The sequence below is a fragment of the Desmodus rotundus genome, chromosome 3 (assembly GCF_022682495.2).
Source record: "Desmodus rotundus isolate HL8 chromosome 3, HLdesRot8A.1, whole genome shotgun sequence".
Taxonomy (NCBI): Eukaryota; Metazoa; Chordata; class Mammalia; order Chiroptera; family Phyllostomidae; genus Desmodus; species Desmodus rotundus.
The window spans coordinates 182,496,660-182,524,575 of record NC_071389.1 but is presented as its reverse complement, the minus strand read 5'-3'; the positions used below and the strand labels follow the sequence as shown (position 1 = coordinate 182,524,575).

Genomic DNA, 27,916 nt, shown 5'->3' with positions numbered 1-27,916 from the left:
ACAGCGTGTTTATAAGCTGCCTGTAATGGCAGACAATGCAGACAGGAATGTGGAGGGGAGAAATCAGGAGCCCTGAGGAAAAGGGCCCGCAGCCACTGCCAGCAGGTGGTAGGACCCTCAGGCCTTTCTGCCAACAGGGTTGCATGGTAGTGGTACAGGGGGCTGGCCTGCCTGCATCCCCCTCTCCGCCCTAGAGCTCAGCTGCAAAATCCCAAAGGGATACCGTGGGCCTTTAATAAATATTTGTCCAATGCTTGAATGAGTAAAGGCAAGGGCGGTGGCATATTTTGAAAGTCCATCCTCGCCCTCCCCGCCCACCACACCTCTGTAGTCACTGCTAGATAAAACTCTCCGCTCCTGGTGACTGTCCCCTGTGGAGGAGCAGGTGCAGCCTGGTTGTGGTGGCCTCATCAGCCTGCAGGAGCAGCCGGAGCCATGCCCAGGTACACAGTACACGTGCGCGGGGAATGGCTGGCTGTGCCCTGCCCGGACGCGCAGCTCACGGTGGGCTGGCTGGGCCGCGAGGCCGTGCGCCGGTACGTGAAGAACAAGCCAGACAACGGTGGCTTCGCCTCCGTGGACGACGTGCGCTTCCTTGTGCGCCGCTGCCAGGGCCTGGGCCTGCTGGACAATGAGGACCCACTCGCCGTGGCCCTGGAGGACAACGATTTCGTGGAAGTCGGTGAGCGGCAGCAGGGGGGCAGCGCGAACTGATGCCGCATGACGTGGCTTAGTGCTCACGTCCCTGGCAGGGAGGTCCGGTCGTCATCCCCAGTGCTGGGGAGACGGTGCGGTGCTGCTAGGCCTCCGTGTGCCCTAGATTCTCACGCACCCCTGCGAGAAAGGTGGCTTCTAACCCCCGTTTTAAAACAGGGCAACAGACTCCCAACGGGAGTCAGTGAGGCCATTAGTAAGAAGCAAAGATCAGATCTGCAGGTTTGAATCCCTTTGCAGTTGTTGAATCACTTTGTCATATATAACTATTTTTAAAAATATTTATTTATTTTTAGAGAGGGGAAGAGAGGGAGAGAAACGTTAATGTGTGTTTGCCTCTGGCTCACCCCCTACTGGGGACCTGTCCTGCAACCCGGTCACGTGCCCTGACTGGGAATCAAACCAGTCGCCCTTTGGTTTGCAGTCCAGTGCTCAGTCCACTGAGCCACACCAGCCAGGGCTTATATAATTATTTTTATGCACTTAAAGAAGATCTTTTTGCCCTTCAAAATGTCCTCACCAGATGAAGAGGCCAGTGGCAGAGAGGAGTTCAGATTTGTACATCAAAATAAAGCTGGGATGGGAATAGAGGTGGGGGTTAGAGCTTGAACTTTCATTTAAACCTGGGTCCACCTATATCTCTGCTGTTTGCTGTCCTTCCTTGTAAAGATGCTAAGAGCCCTTGAAAGTGTCTGAAGTCGTTTTAAAGCAGCCATTTTGATAGACTTCAAAGGCAATTGAAGAGACCTTCCTAGCTTTACCAGCCAGGCCCAAAGTGGCTCTCCGTTGTGATCAGTAAGGGGTCGTTCTTGTGTTCTTGTTTCAGTCATCGAAGGGGATGCCATGTCTCCCAACTTCATTCCATCACAGCCGGAAGGAGTTTACCTGTATCCTTTCCCGCAGGCTCCCTGGCCTGCTCTGCAGGCTCCTGCCAGAGGTGGGGCTGGGGTTCTTCCACACTCCCCAGTATTTTCCTTTACCTGGCTTCAGATACAGCAGATACCGAGAGCCTGAAGAGGTAAGCTTCAAGCCACTATCTCTTTGATAAGAAAATGAAGTCCCCCTCGTTTAAGGAGTGTGAGCAAAATTTATGAGCAAACCCTATCCCATGGGACAGGACTTTGTCCGGCTCTGGGTAGTAGAGAAAGGAATTATGCTTTTCCATTTCTACCATTCCTTACTCAGCCTCCTCTTCAATAAAGTGTCTTTTAAATTAATATATTGATTAGCAGTAATAAAATTTCCGAAGTGTCAGAGTTTCGTTCTGCTTGAGGCTTCCCTACTCTCCTGTTCGAGGAACTAAGCTGTTCTGATTCATGGAGATCCCCTTCCTTTGTGCAGTACATTGCCCTGGATGGGGATAGCCTGACCACGGAGGATCTGGTCAACCTGGGCAAGGGACGCTACAAAATAAAGGTATGGGAAAGGGAGGGGTGTCCTCTGACCTTTTTGCTACATGTGAAAACCTTCAATGTGCTCAGCTCTGACCAATGTTTTCCTAGCTCACCCCAACTGCTGAAAAGAAGGTGCAAAAATCCAGGGAAGTCATAGATAGCATCATAAAAGAAAAAAATGGTATCTTTTCCCCTTTGTGTCATACAATTATTTTTATAGACTTAAAAATATGGCCTTAAAAAACTGGCCCTAATCAGATAATGTCTGTCTGTTTGTTTGTTTGTTTCCCAGTTGTTTACGGCATTACTACAGGTTTCGGGAAATTTGCCAGAACTGTAATTCCTATCAATAAGCTAGAGTAAGTTTGATTCCTGCTCTCCCCACCAAATGCACCCACATTCACATGCCATCTACCCCCATTTTTCAGATTCCTTTCAACAGAGGAAATAATGTTTGCCCCAATTTACAGATGAGGGGGATGAGTCTCGGGTTAACTTGCACATGAGTTGGTATTGAAAAACACAGGCTTACTGGTTTCTTTCACTGCCTCACGCGGCCTCACCCCGCCCCTCCGAAGATAGAACTGTCCCTCCCTTGACTTCCCCAGAGGAGGGCACATTTTCACCATGGGGTATTTAAGAGTGTTTTTTTCCTTTCTCTTTCAGGGAGCTCCAGTTCAACCTAGTACGTTCGCATTCTTCAGGTAAATCATTGCAAACATTGGGTGCCTCCTAGATCTTGTTTGATTGACGGAACAAAGTGTGGTGCCTCCTGTAAGAGCCGTGCAGAGCTAGTGCATTCCAAGGACAGGTGCTTTGGGGGAACACATCAGACAAGACCACCTTCTAGCTGAATCTCAGAAAAAGGGATGGGCTCGGTAGACGGACAGGATTGAGCGAAAAATTAAAGCTGAAAGTCAGGGAATGAGTTGATCCGGATGAGTTGAGATCAGACCATCTGTCAAGAATCAGCTCCCATCAAAATGCGAGGCGACATGTGCTGAGGAGTTTGCACGCTATTCTAAGGGCATCGGGTGGAGAATGGGGGCTCACTGCAGTGTTCCAAGAAGGGAAACTGAGAAGGCAAAACTGGAGTTTCACCTTTGTCTGGAAGATGAGACATGAAGAAGCAAGTCAGGCAGGAAGGAGAGCAGTGCAACCCTCAGAGGCAGGAGTGAAGAAACAGTCATTACCAAGGCTTTTGGAAAGCAGTGTCTCATTTGCCGTGGACGTGACCACAGAACATTTTCCTACAAGGTTTTCTTCCTGCTACACTACCTGTGTTCAGCCTATTGGGAATATTTTATTAACCCTTACTTATTTTCATTGCCTAGATCAGCACTGTCCAATATAAATATAACACAAGCTTTGTGTGGTCTTGTAATACCCATTGGTAATTAGTAAGATTTTCTAATAGCTGTCTTAGAAAAAAAAAAAGAAGTAAAGAAAGATTTGAGAGATGAAGGCAGCCAGGAGGTGGAAAAGATTTTGTTTTTCAATTGTTTTGTAGGTGTTGGAAAACCACTAAGCCCTGAGAGATGTCGGATGCTCTTGGCGTTAAGGGTCAATGTCTTAGCCAAAGGATACAGTGGTATTTCCCTGGAGACCCTCAAACAAGTTATCGAAGCATTTAACGGTAATGCAATGAGCCCCCGACTGGCCGTCCATTGAGGCTGGGCACGGCCCATAAGGGTAGACTTGATTGATGGGATGGTGAGAAATTGGATGAGACAAGAAGACATAAGATAATGGAGATGGGTGGAAAACGGGCTTGGCAAGAAGGAGGATAGCTAGGTGGGGGGAGTATGGCCAAGACACTTTCTCCTGTGTACTTCAACCCACTCTCCATCATTCTTCACTTTGTATTTGGCATTTTTAAGACCAGAACCAGCTCTGCAAGTCTGGCCTTACATTCAGGGGTGGGGAGAACTTTGATTGAATGGTGCTCAAGGGTGGTTATAGAAGTAGCATCACGTCATCGGCAAACGCCATGACTCCTGGATGTCAGTCCCAGAGACTGATTCAGTTGTTCTGGTTGGTGCCCGGGAATCTGAAATCTTAATGATACCCAACTGGTAAGATTGCCAGACTTGAATAACTGAAATCCCCCAAAAACAGAACTGAAAAGACATTAAAGGCTTACTTGCAGTTCAAACTCTTTGGAGCTTGCTTCCTGGGATAGGAAAATTCAAATACGAAGACAAGGTTTGAAATGCTTGAGAGGCCATTGTTCATTTTCACAGATCCGGATAAACATTCCAGGTCAGCAGAGTCCCGGGGACTCTTTGGGGTGAAGGAACGGGAGGAAAAGCAGGGCTGGGCAGTAACACAGACAGGAACGCATGCTAGAGCTCCCATGCCAAGGACACAGGGACCCTACACGTGAAATGCCAATCAGTGAATAGCAATTTGAACAAACAATCCATGGTATACAGGGCTGTGGTTTCAACACCTATTTCTACCCCCTTCCTGGTCTGCCTTACAATCCCAGCTAGTACAAATTTGGCTGTGAACGCTGGGTGAGTCTAAGGTATTTCTGGGGCTCGAGAATTCTCAGAATTCGCCAGGGTGACTTCTGATGTGGAAGCTGGTCTGGGGGTGGCACTGTTTTATCCTATTGACAGTATTTAGCAGTTTGCAAAAACACTGCTACTAGGTGTCCGAGTTTACTTAGAAAAACGGAGCCTTTTTTCTGGTAACTTATTGGGAATTTCCTGCAAAACAGTACATGTCTGTTCACAAGCAGTGGTGAGGTGGCAGACCGGGAATCTGGCAAAAAGAAGAGACCGAGTTTCCTAGGACTTCACCTCCCCAGAAAACCGTCCACACTTTTCTGGTTTCCTCCCCAGAAGACCATCCACACCTTATCTTTCTGGCACATTTTATATTACTTTTCAAAAGTCAATATTTACACATTTCCAAATATTCTCCAGTAGGTTTCAATGGCCACACACAACTCTCAGTGGTATAAATCTCTTAATTCCTTATTTAGATCATTTCTAACTTTTCATTCTTAGAAACAAGGACAAAAATGACCACTATAATGACCCAGCTAGTTTTTGATTACATCTTTCAGATATATTGCTAGAATTCTAGAAATTTCTAGGTCAGATTAGAACATGCACAGGAATAGTAAGTGAAGGAGCCAAGGGCCAAGGAGGAGGAAGACGTTAACAGATCATCTTTATGATGCGGGTTCCAGACCATCTTTCTCCCAGGCAGCCTGACCTTGATTGCTTCTCTGTATACAGTTCCCCCCAGCCGCCTTCCCACAGCGAATCTGGGCAGGTCCTGGCTAAAACCTGCAATGCTTCCTATCATCCTTAGGAGAAAGTCTAAATTTAAAGCGGCCTGCAAGAGAAGGGAGGGTCCTCTTTCCTTCCTGCTCTCCCTTACTCCCTTCCCTCCCTTTTTTCTTCCTTCCTGCCTTTCTTTCTCCCTTCCCCTTACCTCCTTCTGTAGCACCCCATCCAGGTCCCTTAAGTATTAGTTGTGCTTGAGGAATTGTCTTCGCCCAGGTGTTTGTACCAGAAGAGAGTAGTAGACCCTACAAGGGGGAGGTGGGTCTCATTGGCGAAGTGAGGTTGGCCAGAATGAAGTTCTCCTGGAGTAACTGGTATCTGTTTCCCTCCCAGCCTCCTGCCTGTCGTATGTTCCAGAGAAAGGAACTGTCGGTGCCAGTGGAGACCTGGCTCCGCTCTCTCATCTTGCTCTTGGGCTAATTGGAGAAGGAAAGATGTGGTCTCCAAAGAGCGGCTGGGCTGATGCTAAATATGTAAGACTTGAACAACAACGTCCATCTGTAGGAGTTTCCCTGGGCTGGACACTGGGTGTATGGCATGCTCTAGATCACTTAGTCCTTACGGCAGCCCCACGATGGGGCCACAGTTATCCCTAATTTATCGATGAGAAGACTGGAGCTTAGAAGTCAAACCAGGCAGGGTTGTTAGCTTCCATACCCAACTGTCAGCCTCTGGACTTGGTGATCTCCTTGGTGGACACGTCCAGCTGCCAGTGTTGATCCCAAGAATTTCTTCTGCACCTAAAACACTTCCGGTGCCTATCCAGGAGGTCACGTGTTGTCACAAGGTGACTTAGTTGCTGGTCTCACAGGTACTGAGCTGTGAAATATAGCACTTACTCTGTGGCCTCTGGAAAGAAGGTTCCATTTCTCCCCAAGCTCCCACCCTGGAGGCTAATTAGAAAGGCTTGTTTTTGATAAAGCTTTCATGTTTTCTTCATTCATCTCCAAATTCCGTGAGAGCAGCCTGAAGAATTATTTAAAGTGCCATCTCTGATCTATTGTTGGGAGGTCCCCTAACAGTAAGCAAAGGGTCGAGGACCAAAGGGGAGGGAGAAGACAGGGAAACAGATAATCCTTATGGGGTACAGGTTCCAGACCACCTTTCTTCCGTGCGGACTCGTCTGGGTTGTCTCTCTGTGTGCAGTGTTCCCTCAAACCCCTTCACTCGGCGAATCTGAGCACGTCCTGTCTACAACCTGCAATGCTTCCCATTTCCCTCGGATAAAGTCTAAACTTCATGTGACCTACAAGACCCTTGTTTGTCCTGTTACCGCATCCCCCCTACCTTCCCCACCCCCGGTTCTCCATCACAAAAGCCAGAGGTTCCTTGCAACTGGAGTGTGCTGCATCCTGGGCAGAGGGAGCAGCACCGGGCCTTCTTCTCTTCCCCACTCACTCCTGCTTCTCCTTCTGAAAAGTCCACTGGGAAACTCCCCTCTCTGCTCCTTTGGTTCTTTTTCCTACCCCCAAGTCACCTTTGCTCCCGCTTTGTGTTCTCCTCCATCTCGTACCCACTTCTCACCTCCTGGAACACTTAACATTCTGCACTGTAGTTACCCTTGAGCTTGTCTGTCTCCCTACCCTAGCCCCAGCCCAAGACTCCGGACAGAGTTAGATGTGTCAGAGGCACTCTAATAAACCTGAGAAATTGACATAGTAAGGGGTGCTGGCTCTGTCTTCCTCCTTCCCTGGAGGGACCTTCACTTATTGATGGTATTTACCTCTTTTATTTCAGAGAGAGATTATTCGGCCCTAGCTCCCCTCAGGATTCTGTTTCCATCTATTAGGCCAACAATCCTCCTTTCATTGGTGCTCACACATATGCCACACAAGTGAGAAGCCCTATGCTGAGGTTCTGCCAGTGTTTAGATACATAGGAGGACTTTCGAGGTCAAGCTCCGCAGGCAGGGAATGTGCGGTCAGAAGCCTAGCCCTGCCACAGTACAGGTGTGCGTAAGTGCTCAGGAAGCTGCAGGAGAAAGGTGAATCACTAAAGTGGACACTTAACACAAAGGACCTAGAAACCAAAACTCAAGGTTGATTCTGTAGACACCAGAGCCCCTGATTTAAGTATAAAAATCATTTGAAAGCTACATCTGTTTTCAGACTAAAGAACAGAACTAGAGAAAAGACCAGAGATGATAAGTAGAGCTAATTCACGTAGGTCTAATCTTTTATAACACAGACCTTTGGGCTTAAAGATCTTTCATTGGATTCCTGATGAAATTAGTAATAAGCTGGTATTTCATTTGTTACCCATTTTAATTTTTTAAAACCATTCTTTAGGTCCTGGAAGCCCATGGATTGAAGCCAATTGTTTTGAAACCAAAAGAGGTAAGGAGATTCAAGGAAAATTTGTTCAAGTCCCTATTTATGCACTGTTTTCATTCTTAACATCAGTCTCACTGATTTCTTTAAATACACATGGCTTACATGTTTGTTGAAAGTTAGTCACTAAAGAAACAACTCCTCCATAAGTATTTAAAGATTCTTCATGCCATAAATGCTTAGGGGCTCTCTTACCTAAGAACTTAAACTTTAAATCAGAATCTCTAGGGATCCCCAAGAGATGCTCTAAGCCAGCAACCATTAGGATGCTGTAAGCCAAGAGTCTTGGACCAGAAATGTTTTAGAGTATCTTGTCTATAATGATGAGAAGTTAAAGAAGAAATGTGGCATAATTAAGAGCTGAAGATTTTATATGCCTTCTACACTGGAGCTATTCTGCTGCCTTGAGAATGGGGACACTTAACAGCTGTTTTATTTACAGTAATTTTATAGATTTATAGTAATGATTTCACATATGATGGCACTTAGTCCTAAAGTGCTTAAATAAGCATTACTGCCCTACAGTTCAGAAAACGTGAAAAACCATCATTTAGCTGACTGGCGAACTTCCCTCCTGCAAAAGCAAATGGTACTATATCAACTTGTACAACAGGCTTGTTACAAAGAAAACAGTAGGAATCTTCTCTCCCCTGCCCCAAAGGGTCTGGCGCTCATCAACGGGACGCAGATGATCACCTCCCTGGGCTGTGAGGCCGTGGAGAGAGCCAGTGCTATTGCGCGGCAGGCTGACATAGTGGCGGCCTTGACCCTTGAGGTGCTGAAGGGCACCACCAAAGCCTTCGATACTGGTCAGCATGGTTCTTCTGTTTGGTTGCTGTTCATTCAGCCAGAGCTGGTGGGGTGGGCTGGTCGAGGTCTTTAGGCACGTGAGAGGTGGGGTGGGTGGTAGGGAAGAAGGAGGAAACCCAAGAGCCTACAGCATACCCAATACTGCTCCGACTTTGTCTAAATTCTGCCCCACTTGACCTTGAAATGACCACATTTTACAGATAAATGCTGACCCTGAGAGTTAAGTGACCTGCCCCCGATCACCTAGGTCTGACTCTTTCTAAACTATGTGCTGTTTTAGTAATCTGTTTGCAGGGTTTTAGAACAATAGTAGGATTCAGGCTGGTTGCCATTAGAAAATTTGGGGAGAGGGGAGCTTTAGAAGTGGTAGCTTACCTTGAAAGTAGCGTGTTTGAAAGACTCTCTACTATTACATAGGTCAGAAAAACTGTCAGGCCACTATAGAGCTCCCTTCCACTATAAGCCTAACTCTTTTTAGGGTAGTCCAGTGTCTTGAGTTGAATTCGCAGTAGCTGAATTCTCAACAGGTCATTTGCACTTGGATATTTAAAGTAGAAAGAATAAAGACAATAAGGAATATCCTGTTTTTGGAGTTAAGTTTCTAATCCTGAGTGGTGGTTAAGGACCCCTGGGACTTCTGTGTCAGTACCCTTGATGGCCCTGAGCCACCTGTGGTAGTGCATTCTAATATGAGTTGCTCAGACTTTTGCCCCTTCATCAATTCTAGACATTCATGCTGTTCGCCCTCATCCTGGGCAACTCGAAGTTGCTTTTCGGTTTCGGTCTCTCTTGGACTCGGATCACCATCCATCAGAAATAGCAGGTCAGGGTCTTTTTATGTGAGTGGGTTTATCTTATTTGGGTCTGTGTTTTGTGGAAGAGAATGGATGACATGTTTCCTGCCCTCCCCTCCACCTCTCCCACAGAAAGTCACAGGTTCTGTGACCGGGTGCAGGATGCATACACCTTGCGCTGCTGCCCACAGGTAAGCCAACAGAAAAAAAAATTCCCTTTCTCTCTCCCAACTCCGGGGTGGGGGGAGGGCAGTGGGCAGGATAGACAAAGAGGAAGGTATTAGAAAATCATGTAATGGCCTATTAGAATCCAAATTTCTTGGCTGCCTCTATTAAAAATTATATAGACCACACTTCTGATTATTGTCACGTTTCTACTCCATGTGGTAGGCTGGTTGTTTCCTTTTGAATTGCCGTGCTCAACCCTGTAGAGATTCCATCAGACAACTTGCTGTGTTGGCTTCATGCCCTCACTTTCTAAAATTCTGAGTAACAACATCATCTCAGTCAGCTGGTGGAGTTTTACTTGGTCCCACTTTTAGACAGAACTAGACCAGCCTGCCAGGGCTGTTCATGGGAAGGCTTAATCAAAATTCAAGTGCCCATCCTACTCTACCTTATCTGCATTGAAGAGGCAGATGTAAATCACTATAAATGAATCCGTGAAGCTTAACTTTAAATAATAAGTGCAGATGACTCGGGTTAGCATGGTGATTAGTTGATTGAGAGATTAACCTGCTTCCCAAGAATGAAAGAATACAGGGTGGGGCAAAAGTGGGTTTACAGTTGTTCTTATGGAAAATAAGATAACACTTAAGAAATAATAATACAAAAATAAACTCTGTGTTTTGCCAACTCACAACTGTAACCCTACTTTTACCCACCCTATATTTCAGCTTGTGCCAAATCCCAGTCTACCGTGTAAGGAAGACTCCTCCCTGGAATAAACATTCTCACTTCCTTGTGCTCAGCACATCCTAGTCTAGCTAGCTAGATCATAAACATCTATGGGGAAGAACTGCCAAGTTCACTCTAGTGTAAGAATAAATCCCGCTTTCCAAGATTCTTTCTATTCTAATAAGAATATCAGACTCCATGCGACAGGCACCATTGTCGGTGCCTTCCATGTATTAACACATTTAATCTTATATTTTAGGTGCATGGTGTGGCGAATGACACAATAGCATTTGTGAAGAACGTGATCACCACAGAACTAAACAGTGCAGCAGATAATCCTGTATCTTTTGACTGTTTACTAAGCTGTAATTACAGAATTTCAGCTGGTGATTTTGAGATTTGAAGTGATCATTTTGTGTAGCTTCTCTGTTCTGTCACTCTACTTCATGAACTGAGTACCTGAGTCTCGGAAGGTAGGTAACTGTCTCTAGATCAGAGCTGGGAAGTGACGGAGGCAGGTCTGTGAACCTGATCTCAGGTTCAGAGTCTCACGTGCTGTGCCTTCCAAATTGACCCATGGAGGATTAAAGGAGGGATTTCAGCATCGGCTGAGACATTTCATGAAGCCGTGTGCCCTAAAACCCACTGTTGAGGTCGTTGGTAGAAGGATGAAGACCTAGGTCACAGGTGTGATTGTGGAGACCCGGGGTAGATGGTGTTTATGCAAGCCTTCCTGGTTCTAGTATTAAATAGAACGCCACTTTTTAACACTGACCACAGTGTTGATCCAAAAGTTATGGCTTTCCGCATCAGAATTTTAATTTCTGACGTGGACATCACGCAAATCAGTGCTTCTCCATGTTTGCACAAAGAAGAGTAAGAACCCTTCCCTGTCTCATGGATGGGACTCAACTTTCTTTCCTGGTGTGGGCACCTCAGAGCCATCTTCTGTCAGCTGTGGAATGTTCTGTGATGGCTTCATTCTCCCAGAAGCTGATGTGATCAGTCAGGGGGTCACATTGGCAAAGTCTTCACAGAGGCAATACTGCCTATGTAGACCACCAACCCCCTGAGGAATCTGTTTTTCCTATCCCACGTTTTTAACCCTGGAGACAGTGCTGAACGAGCTGCAGACAGGTCCCCAGCCATGGTGTGAGGTCTCTCACAAGACCTCTCCTGTGTGGTTTCTCTGACGAGCTTACTTCAGGATGTGCACTTTATATCCTCTCGGATTGTTTCACACTTCAGTCAAACCCACACTAAATAGTCCTCAACTCACTAACCCACCTCTACACCATCCCACCTTCCAAATGGAGTAGTTTTCCTGAACTCCTTGTAGTCTTTTCTCGTCTATCCGTCCTGTAGAGCGGAAGTATCCATTTTACTCTTACCTAATTTAGGCTTGAAAGGGTATCTTAGAGAGTTTTAAAAAACATTAAATTACTGGAAATGGGGGAGGAAATAATTCCCTACTAAATTCTCCCCACCACCACCACCACTTGCTTCAGCAAAAATTTCAGCCAAAAGTCCTTTATTTCCTCAATTAATGATTTCTCATTGCTGATGAATTTCCAATAAACTAGTCTTTGGGAGTTCTCCTGCAGTACTGGGGTTACCCAAAAGAATATTTGTCTAACTTTTCTATTGCAGATAGAGAGCATCTATTACCTACTTGCTGAGTATTGTGGAAGTTAACTTCTAATTGCTATAATTTAATAGCCAACAAACAAATTTGGAGCTTGAGAACAATAGAACATGCTTACGTTCTAAATTGATACAGAGATCACTTGCTACAAGGATTCAGAGAAGCAAGACCTGTGGTTGGGGTGGGTTTACGGAGAAGAGCAAGAACAGGGCCTAATATGCCTGCGGTTATAATATACAGAAAAGGGTAACTCCAAACTTGACTAAGATAATGTAACACACGCATCTCCAGCTCTTAACCTTTCTCCACAGAATGAGTTCCTAGTCAATAGGTAATGAATATTCTTTAAAACTTTTTAATTCATTTTTTACTTTATTTATTTATATTTTTTTAGAGAGAGGAGAAGGGAAGGAGAAAGAGAGGGAGAGAAATAGTGATGTGAGAGAGAAGCTTCAATCGGTTGCCTCTTGTGTATGCCCTGATGGGATCCGAACTCACAACCCAGGCATGTGCTCTGACCAGGAATCCAACTGTTGACATTTTTGCTTTGGAGGATGCCACCCATCCAATTGAGCCACACCAGTCAGGGTGGTAGTGAATATTCTTTAGTTCAGTGGGTAATAATTAGCTCTTTGGAACCTGGAAGAAGGGTCTGTCACTGCCTTTGTCTGTTGGTTTAAGTAAAGTACATGATGGGGTGAAATGAGCCCTGAGAATAGCAATATTCAGTGAGTCCAAAGCTACCTCTGACTTAAACAGGTTTATGACGACCTACTGGCCACCATTTGCTGTGAACGCTGGCACAGGATCACTGAGAAGACAGGTTTGTCTGAAAGTTTTCCCAGAATTGATTATTCCAGACAATTTGGTAGCTGGTCATCAGGAAAGCCTTCCATTCAGCAGGTTCTTCTGTGGAGCACAAGCTCACAGCGCCCACTGAAGAAATATAATTTGCTTTTAAACTCGTGTCTTGGCCTCTGCTCTTAGTTTCAGGTTATAAACTTTTTGAGGGCCAGTAGTAACCACCTGATTAGTATAGTTGTAGTGCTTGAGAATCTCAAATCTCAAGAGAAAACAGCCTTTCATGCCTTGTGTTTCTTTGGCCCCAAATTGGGCATCTATGATCCTTCTTCAAGGTTATGTTTGTTTGTTTTGTGTGTTTGCCCCTTGATGTCAGCAACTGCTTGTGGAAAAACTCTCCTTCTCTCCACCTCGCATTTTGCAAGGGCTGCCACCTCAATGTTAGGAATCAGCACTTGGGGAAAGCATCATACTTGGATTAATCAGCAAGTGTTATATTCAAGCCTTAACCTGTTTTGAAAGATGGTCTTTGCCAGCCGGGGAGAGACTATTTCTGGAGGAAACTTCCATGGTGAATACCCAGCCAAAGTAAGCCTTTTAGAATTGCTGCTGCCCCTGGAAGTGTATTCCAAATATAAGCCAACTGAATTGAGACACTCTTTCAGGCCCTGGACTACTTGGCCATTGGTGTCCACGAACTTGCCGCGATCAGCGAAAGAAGAATTGAAAGGCTCTGTAACCCTTCCCTCAGCGAGCTGCCTGCCTTCCTGGTTGCTGAAGGTGGTCTGAACTCTGGATTCATGATAGCCCACTGCACAGCCGCCGCCCTCGGTAAGGACACTGCCCGCTTCCCAGAACGCAAGCCTGCCCGGTGAAGGGCCTCTCCATTTTACCTGAAAATATCAAATTTTGTCTTTGAATAAGATCTAACTGTTTCAACACCTCCATTTGCATCCTGCCTCTCTTAATACAAAAGCAGAAGGTTGTCTCTTTAATATTTTATAGAAAAAATATAAAACAAAATCTAACCAATATTGGGCTGAAACATAACAACACACTAGTGCGATTGTAAACGATGCGGCTTCCCCAGTTTCTCTGTAGGAAACAATTTGACATCACATACGAACTTGATCTTTGTAGCTTTTCCCTGATCTCAATTTGAAAATGATCAGAAAGATCATCTGAAGCTTGAACTGACCTGAATAGTTGGACTTGGGAGACATTTCATTAGATATTCCAACCCCTGAAAATGTGGTCCCAACATGCAACAATGCTTGTAACAAGCAGGAGGCCCTGTCTGAATACTGAGCTCCCACACACTGATTTCTGAGCCAGCACTGAAAGGGACAGATCAGTAACTCATCAGAAGGAAGTGCTGAGGACTTTGCCTGTATTCACCCAGTCAGTCATCACAACGATGTCGTGAGGCGTGTACTGTTATCACCTCCACTTTACCGATGAGTACCCGAAGGGCTGAGAAGTAGTGTCACCCCCAATAGCACACAGCTGGTAGGAGGCAGAGAATTCGAGCCCAGGCATGCTGGCACCCAAATCTGTGCCTCAGTTAATAAGGAAGGTGTTTTAATCAATACTTAATCCTAAAATGTGGTAGCCACGTTGAACACTAGAAATACAGATATCCAATTAAATTTGAATTCTTTGGGACAGACTTGTAGTAAAACTTATTTTTTTAATCTGAAATTCAGATTTAACTAAGCATTCTGTGTTTCTAACTGGCCAACCTACCCAGAGGCAGGATAGCATGGTGGTTCGTTGAGAGCACAGAGTATGTGTTCGAATCCTGGCTCTGCCATTTTCAGTGTGATACGGAGTGACTTTCAGTCCTGTTAACCCTCAGTTTACTCCTCTGTAAATGGCATGATAAGTTTCCCTAGTGGGGCTGTTGAGTGTGAAATGAATTAATGCAGGGAAAGCCTTAGAACTATGCTTGGTACTGAATATAGTTGCTCTTACTATTACTCCTAATCCCTTCCTCGCTTAAGCCTCACGCTGAAACTCAACACAAATAACCAACAAAGGGCCACTGAAGTCATCTTCTCCTCTGTCTAGTATCTTCTATTTTTTCACTTGCCTGCTGATTAAAATATCCCTTCAAAGGGGAACAAGTTCTCATATTAACATGGGGGGAGAGGTCATTGATTTCTAGAGAATATTACAGACTTCGGGAAGCCCCGTTCGAATGTGGTTAGCTTGCCAAGCTGCCTATTGAAGTTGTTCGGTTTGCTTTCATTATAATGAAGCTGGCGTTTTTCTTTTTTTGGCCATTTGTATGTTATGTTTCTGAATGAGCCTCATCACAGCCACCTGACCCAGGGAGCGGGTTCAGGGCCCCAGGACCTGGGTCGCAGTGCTGACATCCTGGGCAACCCAGGACGAATGGATCACCCTCATTAAAGCTAGATTATTCCAGACAGGATTCCTTAGATCAGCGATTTTCAACCTTTTTCATCTCATGGCACACAAACTAAACCAAAAATATATATTATTTTTTGCTGGCATGATAAAAAAGTAGGTATAATTTTGATTCATTCACATGGGACAGCTATTGGTGTGCTGGCTGTTGTCATTTTTCTTATTTGACATCTAAGGGAAAAGAGGTCAGTGCCCCTGACTAAGTAGTCAGGTGTTGCACATTTTAAAAAGTCTCACAATGCACTGGTTGAAAATCGCTGCCTTATAACATGGAAAACAGTGGATACTTCACTCAGAGACGCTCTCAGCGCCACAGAAAGAGGGGAAAAGACTCTCTGAGTTTGACCTTTCCTGGCTTCTGACACTGGAAAGAAGGAACTCTCTAATCTAGGTCCTTGCTACTTCAAGTATGGGCCTCAGACCTTGTCACTGGGGAGTTTGTTAGAACAGTGGAATCTCAGGCCCCACCCCAAGCTCAGCACTGGCATTTTAATAAGGCCCAATGATTCGTATGCCCTAGAAAGTGTGAGAGACATCACTCTGCGGTCCTCTCTAGAATCCCCTCACCTCTCTAAGATACCTCTGGCAGCCTTCAAGCCCTTGATCAAACTCAATCCATTCACTTATGTCACTGTTGAACAGTCTGAACTGTCAAATCTTCTCGCCCAAGGTCTGTAGACCCAGCTTTCATCCCCACATGCCACACTTGAATTCCAGTGTCACCTCTGCTGGTGACATAACCAGTCAAGTTGTTCTCAAGGACCTGGAAAGGACCACACATCTATTTTTCTTAGTCTCTCTGGCATGCTAAATGCTTCCAATGGTTTCAGCTCAACTTTGTAATATGAGGATCTCCACTGGTTGTTACAACTCACTCTACTTTAGAGTCCTTCTCACTTTGGGGGAAAAAAACCACCCTACTTCCTCTTTCCAAAGTAACTTTGGGCCATCTGGTGCTTGGATAACCACCAAGAGCTCCTGGAGAGGGTGTTCCATGCCATGGAGCACTTTGGGACAGCATGTGTCACTTTGGCAGTCTTTCCTGTTGGAACATACTTAACACGCACTGGCCTCTTGCAGTTTCTGAGAACAAGGCTCTGTGCCACCCCTCGTCTGTGGACTCCCTCTCCACCAGCGCTGCCACGGAGGACCACGTCTCCATGGGAGGATGGGCAGCGAGGAAGGCCCTCAGGGTCATCGAGCACGTGGAGCAAGGTAACCCCAGTCAGTCCGGGATGGTGGGCCTCACCGGAAAACGACTTCACCAGTGGTCCTCAAAGTGGGATTCCCACGGGCAGCATCAGCCTCAGCATCCCTGGGGCTCATGTTAGAGAGGCTCGTGTTAGAGGGGCAGATGCTCAAGCCCCTCCCCCGGGTTGCGAATGAGAAACTCTAGGGAGGGAGCAGAAGAGGCTGGGTTTAACAAGTCCTCCAGCTGATTCTCACACTCGCTGAAGATTAAGAACCACCCTTGCTGGCTAAGCTGGTGCATCTGCTGGCTATTTTATTTTTAAAAACAAGACTTTCCAAATACCTAAAAGTGGGGAGATTAGTGCCATGACCTCATTTACACTGTGACTCAACAGTTTGCACAGTTGCTTCATTTTTTCTTATACTTTCCTCAAATGATTTACAAACAAATCCCTGTTATATTATTTTCTGCCTTTAACTCTTAAATATCAGTGCTTGCTCATCCACCAGAACACGGTCATCACGGCCAACAAAGCTTTCTGTCACCGTCGAGTACATATTTAAATTCTCCCAATCAACTTGGTGTCTTTACAGTGGGTTTGTTCAAATCAGGATCTAAGGCCCACAGTTTAAATTTGGCAGCCAGGGTTTTGAGCTTCTTTTCCTCCAGAACAGTCCCATCTCCCCCCTTTTCTTCCGCCTTCATTCCATTGACTAGTTAAAAACCAGGTCAGTTTTCCAATAGAAACCGGTATCCTGAACTTACCTGTTGCTTCCTTGCGGTGTTACTTCTAACTTGTTCTCTGTCCCATGCGTTTGCTGTACGCTGCAGTTGGTTCTTAAGGCTTGAAAAGCTTTAGATCCAATCTTTTTGGCCAAGATACTTCCTAGTGGAGCCTGGGTTAGGGCCACATCTCCCTGCCTTCTTCATTACTGCTTGTTTTGTTTTTTAAAGAGAAATTGCCTTCCTTTAGGACTTATTTTCTAAGTTCCTAAGTTTTTGCAACTGTATAAAAAAGGCAGTTGGCTGACCAAAGAATATCACTATTTTAGGATAAATGTGACAGAGTTAAGTATTCCTTTTTATTGTATATTTTTTTGGTAACAGCTGCATTGAGAGATCACTTACACACCATGCAATTCGCCCATTTAAAAAGCACAACTCAGTGGCTTTTGGTATATTCGCAGAGGTGTACCACGACCACCACAATCAATTTCAGGACATTTTTATCAGCCCCCAAAGGAACCTTGTACCCTTTAGCTAGCACTTTCCCACTTTCCTTCTCCCATCCCCCATCCTCCCAGGCTTAGACAAACTAATATACTCTCTCTGCATTGATCTGCCTATTCTGGGCACTTCATACAGGTGGAATCATATCATATGTGGGGGGCATTTTTTTGTGATGGGCTTCACGTAGCATAATATGTTCAAGCTTCACATATGTCATAGCATGTGTCAGAACTTCATTCATTTTTCTCCCAAATAACACTCCATTGTATAGATGCATCCCATTTTGTTTACCCACTTGTCAGCTGAGGGACCTTTTGGCTAGAATGAGTAACGCTGCTATGGACATTTATGTAAAAGTCTTTGTGCATTCCTATGTTTTTGTTTGTCTAGCGTGGAATTGCTAGGTCATACGGTAACTTTATGTTCATCTTTTTGAGGACTGCCGCAAAAGTGGCTGTACCGTGTTGCATTCCTACCAATGGTGTTGGGGAGCTCTGATTTCTCCTCATTGTCACCAACACTTGTTATCTGTCAGCCACAGCGTATTCTTAATGTTCATTCTCAAGATGGCCTTCCTATCGAACATGCTGCTCCGGCCCAAAGTCCCCCTTATCAATTCTCAGCTCTCTCATTCAATTCTTCAGCCAATCAACATTACCTTCAAAAGACACCAACTCGAGCCTGTCATGTCCTTTTGCTTGGTCTCCTTGTTTTCACTACTGTTTGTCTATAGTCACCATGTACAATAACCAGGGTGAACTCCTTACAACATAATTTGACCACACCATGCCCCTACTGAAAATTTGCCGATTACTTCTTACTGTTCAAACCAAGTTCCAACCGCCTTCCTTAGCCTACAAGGATCATGCAGGGCATGATCTGGCTTCTGGCGCGCACCGACACCTCTCTCCATCCCCCTCTCTACTCTGGAGCCACAGTGTTATTCTCTTTCCTGCCAAGGACCCATTCCTCCCTCAGCCCTCTGCCAGCAATACTGTTCCCTGGGGGCTTCCCATGATTCACGTCCTCACTCCAGATTTCACCGCAGACGCCTTCCCTGTTCACCCCGGCTAGTGTAGCGCCCACCATTCTGTACCCATCTTGTTTTCCTAATAGCACTTAGTGCTCCTGACATACTTAGGCCAGTTTGTCTCTCCCAGTAGCCCGTAAGCTCCATGAGGGCAGGGATCTTGGCAATCTCACTCATATCCCTACATGGACCTAAAATACCTAGCACAGTGTTTGGCACAGACTTGGTGTTCAAATGTTCACAGTACATTAATGTGGGCACTATAGGTCCAAATTATTGGTCCAAAGGATAGACCTACTCATCTGATGGAGTTCTATACATTGATATCAAGTGCAATTAAAAAAAAAACAGAATTGGCAGTTTGAATTTCAAGCTTGTTCATTGTTACTTAAGTTTGCTTTGATTCCGATAATAAACAAATACCCACAAATCTTGGAATCCAGCAGTGTCGGATATAAACCAACAAGATGAGTCCCTGCTTATTACAGCCCCCAGGGATTCTTCACTGCACAAGGGGTGCAGAAAGATGGTAATTCTGCCTGTATTAAACAGTGAATGCGATAGTCATTCTCTCTGCCCCCTTGGAAATCAGAGTCTAGCCAGAGAGGCAGACGTTGGACAACCACTTGGCAACTCTTAGTAGCACTTACCAAAATTCTAAGTAAATAATAGCGTTCTAGGAGAACATAACTGAGTCTGAAGGATTAAGGCCTGAACAAGTAGGGCCAGCGAATTGGGAAGCGAGGTGCAAGACTAGTTTTGTAAGGGAAGAGGTGCGTGCACGAGATAAATTGTTCTGACCTGCACTGAGATGACGATGCAAGACATTCAGGCACCGATTTCTAGGATTTCGGTTTTAGTGGACTCGGGGGCCTTTCAGTCTGGAGGCCCGGAAGGGACATTATACAAAGTGGGGGAAAAGTCGGCTTATGGTTGTGAATGTGTGAAACACAGAGTTTATTCTCATATTATTATTTATGAATTATCGTATTATTTTCCATCCTAACACTGCAAACCTACCCTGCAGAATCAGTCCTAGGGCAACCAGAGACTCTGGGCTCATTCCCTGGCTTCTTGGATCCTTTGATGAGGTTCTTTGGGTGCAGGTATTTCAGGCTAAAGGGAACAGCAAGACTAAAACCAAGTGGAAATTTACACAGATTTTTCCATCTCGGTGGAGTGAGGTGAGAAGGGGAAAAAGCAAGACATTTCCCTGGACTTTTCCCGCTTCTCACCATCCTCCTCGGAGTGGTCCGTAGCCCTCCAGCCGAGGTCAGACCTTAACCGGCCGCCCCTCCCCCTCTTGTTTCAGTGCTGGCCATCGAGCTTCTGGCAGCCTGCCAGGGCATCGAGTTTCTGCGCCCCCTGAAAACCACCACTCCTCTGGAGAAGGTCTACGACCTGGTGCGCTCTGTTGTAAGGTGAAGTCAAACAGGTCCCCGGAAGTGACGCCGTTTCAGAACTGGGAGTCCTGGCCTGTTACTGCTTGGCTGACGGTTTGACTTGCCTTCTCTGTAGGCCCTGGATAAAAGATCGTTTCATGGCTCCGGACATCGAGGCAGTACACAGGCTGCTTGTAGAGCAAAAGGCAAGTGGCCTACTTGGCTTATTTCTTAGTTTGGGGTTTCATGGGAGAGTAAAGTAGAGGGGGTCTTGGACATGCATTGTCTTATTCTTTTGTTTTCTAGCTATTTCTTGGAAACGAACAAAAAGTTACTTAGGCGATTTGCAAGGCCACCACCAAAAAGCTATCAGATAAACTCTTAGGTGTCCCATGTTGCACCCAAACATTGAATACCTGAGGACTGGAAGCGGAAATAAATTTTAAATGGAATTTTGGAACAAGTATGCATAGGGAGAAAATGAAAGTTTCCTGGATCCCCTTCACCAAGAATGTACTTTCTCATTCAAAAGCACTTTCTCTTTCTATAATGCTTCCACCACCGCCGCCACCTGGTCCCATGCCTGCATAGATCAGAGGAGAAAACAAAGTCCCAACTTTTTACTTAAAGGGCTGTAGGGCTGCCCAGTGAACTGGCGCGCCCTGTGCATCACCCTGGGTGACATATGTTCCCTTTGCGGCTGATTTCCTCCAGCTACACTGACTATAGGCTTGTCTGAGAGAGACAATTGCCTAGCATGCTGACTCATTTTAAATCTATATTTTAAAGTTCTTTAAGCCTTTGGTAGTAATTTATGGGTATCGTCCTCCCCAGAGTTGCTTGATTTCCCCTGAAATCTTTGCTCTGCTCTCGGGGAAGAGTTTTTGCCTTTGACCTTTATACCTGCCGTTTTCAAGTGCGCCCTGCGCCCTCTAAGTGGAACCCCTTGCTTGCTGCCAGCTTCGTTGCTAGTACAGAAGTGTGTGAGAGGTTAGCCTTTTTTTTTTTTTTAATTGAAATACAGTTGGCACAAAACACTATATTAGTTTCAGGTGGACAACATAATTATTCAGTATTTGTATATATTGCAAAATGATCACAGCAAGTCTAGTTAACATCCGTCACCATACATTTTTACAAATTATTTTTTCTTGTGATGAGAACTTTTAAGATCTGCTCTCTTAGCAACTTTCCAATGTACTGTGCACCATTATTAACTGTACACACCGTGCTGTCCACTGCCTCCATGCTTACTTGTGTTATAACCGGAAGTTTGTACCTTCCACCACTTGACCCATTTCACTTACCCCTACTTTCCCCCTCTAGCGACCATCGGTCTGTTCTTTGTATCTGTGAGTTTGGTGTATGTTATTTTATTTTATTTTAGATTCACACATACGTGAGATAAGCCAGTATTTTTCTTTGACTTATTTCACTTAGCATAACGCCTTCAATGCCCAGCCATATTTTCACAAGTGGCAAGATTTCCTCTTTTTTTAGAGAGTTGAATAATATTCATATATGTGCATATATATCACATTTTCTTGGTTTCTCTACCCATTCATTCATCAATGGACACTTAGCTCGCTTCCATGTTGTGACTAGTATAAATAATGGCAAGGAATGTGGGGGTGCAGATATCTTTTCGAAGAGTTTAGTTTTTGAAAGAATACATCATGTAAGGTAATTCCAAAGAATAGGCAAAGAAGGCTCCTCGGCTTCAGTGGCAATCAGGTAAAAAGCAGCTGTAAACCAAGAACAGGGCCTTAACCCTGGGTCCTGAGATGTTACACTTGACCGAGAATAGATCGGCGGGCGGAGGTAAAAACTACACAAGGGTCTGAGGCAGTGCTTCCCACGCTGAAATGCGCATGACATTCAAGGCTTGCTTTAGAAACACATGGTCAGACCCTTCAGCGACTTTCTTAGTTCTGTCCACACCTACTTCTCTGGGTTTTGTTTGTTCATTGGCTCGTTTGGCTTCAGAAGAGTAAGCCACTGAAAACCTTCATGGCAACTTTAGAGAAGTTTTGGACTTAGTATTTTAAAAGCTTTGAATGTACTCAAAGACTAATTGACACGGATGGTGTGTTAGATGCCTTCTAATAAAGGCAAGCAAGCAGATGTTATACGTGTCTAGTCGGGTGGAGACAATGTTCTGGCTTCAGGTGAAGTTGATGTTTAACAGCATGTGAAAACAATGTTGTCAACGTTTCCGTTCTGTCCTCATTTCTCAGGTTTGGGAAGTCGCTTCACCATACATCGAAAAATACAGAATGGAGCATATTCCTGAATCGAGACCTATTTCTCCAACGGCCTTTTCCCTGGAATCTCTACACAGGAAATCCAGCACCATCCCAGAGTCTGGGGACCTTTAAAGGGCTTTGTCGTGGAATTGTAGATCAGATGGTACTTAGTTTAACAGCAAGCGGTGTTATGCTGAAGCAGAGACTTGAGAACTTTTTTTAGGTAGATCAATTCATTATATAATTCAGTTCTTCTAACACCTACATTGGTTACACTGGTGGCAGCGTTACGGTTGCTAAATCTCGTGCCATGTCCTTATTGATCTGGTCCAAGGTGCAGCAGGTGTTTTCGATGATAGGAGTTTTCTTTCTTTCATGCTATCAAAAGGCCACTCACTCCTATGGGTGAGAAGAGCAGCCACACTGCACGGGTCTTTTACTCTTAACATTAGATCAACTCAAGTCCTGAAACAGACTGATGGCATTCTTTTCCCAAAAAATTAGACTTCGGTAATTTTTTTTTGCTTTGGCAAGCTCTCCACTAGTTAACTTGGGCTGATTGTACCATGACAAATGTTCCTCAATATGCCTTCACAAATAACCCTTTTAAAAATCATAATTTGTCTTTAAGTTTCTCCTTCTTCTATTAATTGAATCATAGTGAAGAATAGTCAATAGGTCAACAAGAGGTTTGTGTAAGGAAATTAAGGAATGATTGCTATTGGAATGGCCCTTACTGAACTGTGCATCTCCTATTCATCAGTTATCACTACACATGTCCAAACAAGGACTCGGATGCCTAAACTAGAGTTGGAGGTTGGTATTATCACTTCCCTACTATGTGTTAGTACATGATTCACACTGTTCATTTTGTATTGAATTATTGGGGCGACACTGGTTAATAAAGCTATGTAGGTTTCAGGTGTACACTTCCATAATACATCTGTATATGGTATTGCGTCTTCACCACCCACATCAAGTCTCCTCCTCAATCACATTCCTGTAATAACACTGCATAAAGCCTCCTCGTTTCGCAGACAAGGAATCTGATGATCAGATCCAGCCCCTGCTGGCATGGTAACCATTAAAATGAGACCCCATTGACAAAGACCAGATGGGGCCCTAGGATGGATTGCCCAATCTGATTTTTTTCCCCAAAAAGAAAGTTTTAAAGGGCCTTTCTGGGAAGGCTTCAGTGTAATTTTCCAGATGAAAGATGGGTCAGAGGACTTCTTGGCCTCCCAGATCTGTGACCTGGCACGCGACTGTGCGAATGGGCGCAAAGCTTTCCCAGTGCAGAAGGCTGAAACCACATGTTGAAAAACTGCAGTCGGTTCAGGAAAGGACCAACCCACTGGCCGGATTGCCACCTGCTTACAGCCAAACTGCGTGCAACACTGTATTGCACAAGAGAGTTTCCACCCCAGACTGCAACCTGTCTGCGGGAAAGGTGGAGACAGGAGTCAAAACCACTGCCCACAGCAATTCAGTGAACAAAAAATGTGCTGAGGAACCTGTTTTCCAAAAGGATGTTCTCGATGCTGTTCTTTGCTGAAACGCAAACACACACACCCCCATACACACACACTAATGAAGTTGATTCATTCTTCCCTGTGAGCTGCAGCTGAGCCAGTAAACCCAGCTGTCTGATGAGTGTTTTTCATTCCAATTTAGGGAGTGCTGGGTCCCATAGGCCCCTATGGTCCTCGGGGGCCCTTTGTCTTTGAGCTTTTTCAGGCAGCTCTCATAGTAAACAACATCACATGCCTTCAAGAGAATGTCAAGGTCAATATGGAATGAACTCAATTGTCTTATGTTGTTGCTGCATTCTCAGATTTTTAAAACAAAGTTTAACACCTCTTTAGGGAAAGGCTATTCTAACTGAGGTTAATCAGGTTTCTCAGAGATGTAGTCAATGACTGTTCATCCTCAAAACAGTATCTTTATAAAATGTGATTGACTCCGTCTTTCTCTCTCTTTCTCACTGAGTAGCAGCAAGAGAGTTGGAGGCACCATAACTACCTCACCAGCAGGCTCACATGGCTTCTTCACCTGCTGTTTGGGGGCAGCCAGAGCAGAAGCCCCAAAATGCCAGGACTTTTTGAGCTTCTGCTGTTTCTGTTGGGCAAAGCAAGTCAAGGTCACTTTGGGAGAGTAGGACTCAAGGGCATGGGCATGTGGTTTGGGGGCCGTTACTCTAACAATCTGCCACATACATAAAATCTCATACATACGCAGAAAATTTTGAGAAAAACATACTTTTCATACTACTTAAAACTTGTGTCTCATTTCTGGATCTGGTTGCTGGATTATTATATTTTTGTTAAAACTAATTACCTCATGATCACTTTGCATTTGGGGGTGACTTCTGTTGAGGTTATTTACTAAATTTAAACATTGACAATATACCAGAAAACAAAACTGAAAGAAAAAGGAGAGAGAGTTAGTGGAGCCTGGCCGGGTGGCTCCATTGATTCAAGTGTCGTCTGTACACCACAGGGTTGCAAGTTCAATTCCCAGTCAGGGCACATGCCTAGGTTGTGGGTTCAATCCCCAGTTGGGGTGCTTGCAGGAAGCAATCAGTCGATGTCTCTCACATCTCTCTCTCTCTTTCTCTCTCCCTTCCCCCCTCTCTAAAATCAATAATACATCTCCGGGTGAGGATTTTAAAAAAAGAAAAAAAGAGTTGGTGGACATTCATTTCAGCTCAGGCCGAAGGCCTAGTTAGTCTCAAGGTATTCCTGTTCTCTTCGCTTAGTGATTAGTTAAGAAAGGGCTGGGGTTGCAATCTGAGCCAATGAGACAGAGTTTAACTGGAGGCTTCGAGAATTGGTTTCCTCTCTGGAGAACATGGCAGCCATCCTTTGTCATCCTCCTGTTTGACCTGAATGAGGAGACATGGAGCAACCATGCCTGCTGACAGCCAGCCCACCCCAAGGTGGGCAAGTGGCCTTAGGGTGATGCCAACACCAGATGGCAGAGCAGAGGGGAGGAAGGAATCTGTGTCATCAGCATTATTGAACTTCCAGATAAACCAGCTCTGAAGCCTACTCTTCCTGTGAAATTTCCATGAATGGGCCAGTAACCTTCCTAACTCTCTAAGCCAGGTTAGGTCAGGTTCTGATACTTGTAGCTGTTAGCATTCTACCTGGCACAGCTACTGTTTGTGAGGTGCTACACCAGGGTTGGGGTGCAGCGATACAGCGTGTGGTCCTGTAACCAAAGACTTTCCATCTAGTGGGGGGCATGAAGCAACAATTACTAACCAAGAATATGTCTTGGAGGAAGGCACAATAACTGCAGTGCCTTTGGGTCATCAGGGAGGCTTCCTGGAAGAGGTGATTAAACCAGGCTTTGAGTGATGGGAGTCAGAGAGAGCAGGGAGAAAAAGAAGAAATGTAAGTTAAACTTTAATGTCAGCAGGCATTGTTGCCAAGAAATCAATTCTATGTTTGGTCAGTTTCTCTCACTAAACAAATGGTGACCAACATGGTCCTGGCCTTGCCCTCACAGCGTGTATGTAGCCTTGGCAGTGGGCCGGAGGATGAAACAACAGCAGCAACACATAGCAGTAAGGTGGGACCTTTGGGGAGTAAGTATAGGCCAGATCATTGAGAGCATGAGAATCCATGCAAATGGGACAGTAGGGGAAGCGAGGCTCCGCCAGGACAGGCCACCTCTGGGCACTCACAGGGGTGTGAGTGAGGGCAGATTGCTCTGGCTCACTCGTGGGCTCTACCATCTGGGCACCGGGTGCCTCATGCCTGAAGTAGCTTCAGTAGAACCCACTGGAAAATATGTGCCTCTGTATTTTAGAATAACTTCCATTCAGAAAAATATCTCTCCAAGAGGCTGGCATTGCCTTTATCCTCTGCTTACTGTTATAAAGACCAAGATGCTCATGCTTTGGGGGGTAGGGGAGAGCCTGGCAAAACTAATTTAAATTTAAATATCACTGTGTTTAACCACAGTTCTTTTTAAGACAACCACCTCTTAATACTGTCTGCCTTTGTTCTACTCTTTAATGTTCTTCTTACTGCCCTAATTGGATTGTAAGTTATCTGAAGGCATGGCCTAGCCTCAAAGCAGAATTTCAGAGCTGGAGGGAATCCACCCTCTGTAGATACACGAAGAGTTAGAGAGGAAATCAAAGCCCAGACGTCAGGTCCCTGCTTTGTGTTCCCTTCTGAGTACCATTGCCTCTCCTGTCCCCCTCAGGGTCTGGTGCGGGCATCCTCAGCTCAGCTGGGCTGATGTTGCCACTGAGGGGACAAAATTGGTCTGGAGAGGCAAAAGAAACTTACATGTCACAATGGTTTCTGGTCTTCCAAAGCTCAACCCTACCTAACAAAATCTTATTCCTTAGAAAGAAATTATTTTTTTCCCCTGGGAGGGTGGCCCAGTAATTTTAAAATGTTGAGAGAAGAAATGCTAATCTAGGCCAGTGGGGAGCACAAATCAGAGTGTTCACATCTCACTTTCCAGCTGGACATCTAGCCCCTGAGGTCTCCTCCTGTCTCCACTGAAGCACTTGTTCAAGGTACCATGCCAGAGTCCACTCTCACAACAAATATTTGAGTGCCTGCTCTGTACACTGAAGCCAGATTAATCTTTTTACCACAACACTCTCGTCCTGATTCTAACCCACTCAGAAATACCCAGCGGCTTTCCCTGTCTTTTTTTTTTCTTTTTTTAAGATTTTATTTATTTGTTTTTAGAGAGAGGGGGAAGAGGGAAGAAAGAGGGAGAGGAACGTCAGCATGCAAGAGAAACATGGATTGGTTGCCTCTCGCACATGCCCCAACTAGGGACCAGGCCCCGGCTAGGGACCAGGCCGCAATCTGGGCATGTGCCTGGACCAGGAATCGAATCTGCGACTTTTTGCTTTGCAGGACAATGCCCAACCAACTGAGCCACACCACTCAGGGCACTTTCCCCAACTTTAAAATGAAGTTCTAACCAGTGAGCCTGACATTCAACGCCCTGTAAAAAATGACCTCACCTTGTAGTCTTAGCTCCCTCTGAATGCTCTACTCTAGGAAGACTCATCGTCTGTCTTCTGAACGTTTCGTGATACTCTACCTTGGAGCCTTTCCCTCTCATCACTATCCTCCCAACCTCCAAAGCTGAGGATGGCAACCTCACCCCCACCCCCACCCCCACCCAACCTTGGAACTGTTCCTTTGGTTTTGCTTTTACACGTGACTCCCCCACGAGCATCATCCTTTGACATTATATTAAGGAACCCATATGCTCTTTCCAATCCACACAATAATTGTGTCCCTAGGTTGGCCTGCATCGTGTATTTTGATAAGTAATTTTTACTATGACAATCTGTGTGTCTGTGCAGACATTCATTAATTCATTTATTGATCATCTGCTGTGAACCAGTCCCCCATACTGGATCCTGGGGACTCAACAAGGTCCCTGCCCTCTACTAACTCACAATGAAAATTACAATGGTATAAAAACTGTATTTGAGGTAAGAGAGCATGTGGGGTGGGGAGTGACTAGCTCTGATTCCCACCTAGAAAAGAGAGGAACAGCATTCTAGACAGAGGGGACAGGTCTGTGAAGAACAGAACTTGGGTGGAGAACAGAATTGGCCTGAACAGCACATGCGGGTGGGTGTGTTTGAGGAATGGGGAGGAAGCTGGTTTGGCTGCGGTCTTAGGCTGCAGCACTTCTTAGATTTTAATGGGAACATGGATCAGCT

General features: G+C 45.2%; 1 protein-coding gene and 1 non-coding gene across 2 annotated transcripts; both read left to right on the top strand.

The window, feature by feature from the left end:
• Nucleotides 1–39: 39 nt before the first annotated feature.
• Nucleotides 40–23,127, top strand: HAL (histidine ammonia-lyase). Its single transcript, XM_024579536.4, has 20 exons — nt 40–682; nt 1,541–1,601; nt 1,705–1,732; nt 2,056–2,130; nt 2,217–2,289; nt 2,401–2,467; nt 2,775–2,812; nt 3,619–3,744; nt 5,744–5,883; nt 7,699–7,746; nt 8,402–8,549; nt 9,278–9,373; nt 9,477–9,535; nt 10,501–10,581; nt 13,210–13,275; nt 13,353–13,518; nt 16,201–16,335; nt 19,885–19,993; nt 20,091–20,160; nt 22,192–23,127. Exons 1-20 carry the CDS (start codon nt 436–438, stop codon nt 22,330–22,332), a joined length of 1,974 nt encoding a protein of 657 aa, XP_024435304.2. The 5' UTR covers nt 40–435; the 3' UTR covers nt 22,333–23,127.
• LOC112322109 (small nucleolar RNA SNORA32) lies at nt 3,292–3,412 on the top strand. The gene has a single exon (XR_002976601.2). It is a non-coding gene; the product is annotated as a small nucleolar RNA SNORA32 (small nucleolar RNA).
• Nucleotides 23,128–27,916: the final 4,789 nt, after the last annotated feature.

Bases quoted from the DNA above. Each gene is read 5' to 3' on its own strand.
- HAL (XM_024579536.4), top strand. From the start codon at position 436: ATGCCCAGGTACACAGTACACGTGCGCGGGGAATGGCTGGCTGTGCCC. The intron at 13,519-16,200 runs GTAAGGACACTG...GGCCTCTTGCAG, and splicing joins CTGCACAGCCGCCGCCCTCG to TTTCTGAGAACAAGGCTCTG. The intron at 19,994-20,090 runs GTGAAGTCAAAC...CCTTCTCTGTAG, and splicing joins CTGGTGCGCTCTGTTGTAAG to GCCCTGGATAAAAGATCGTT.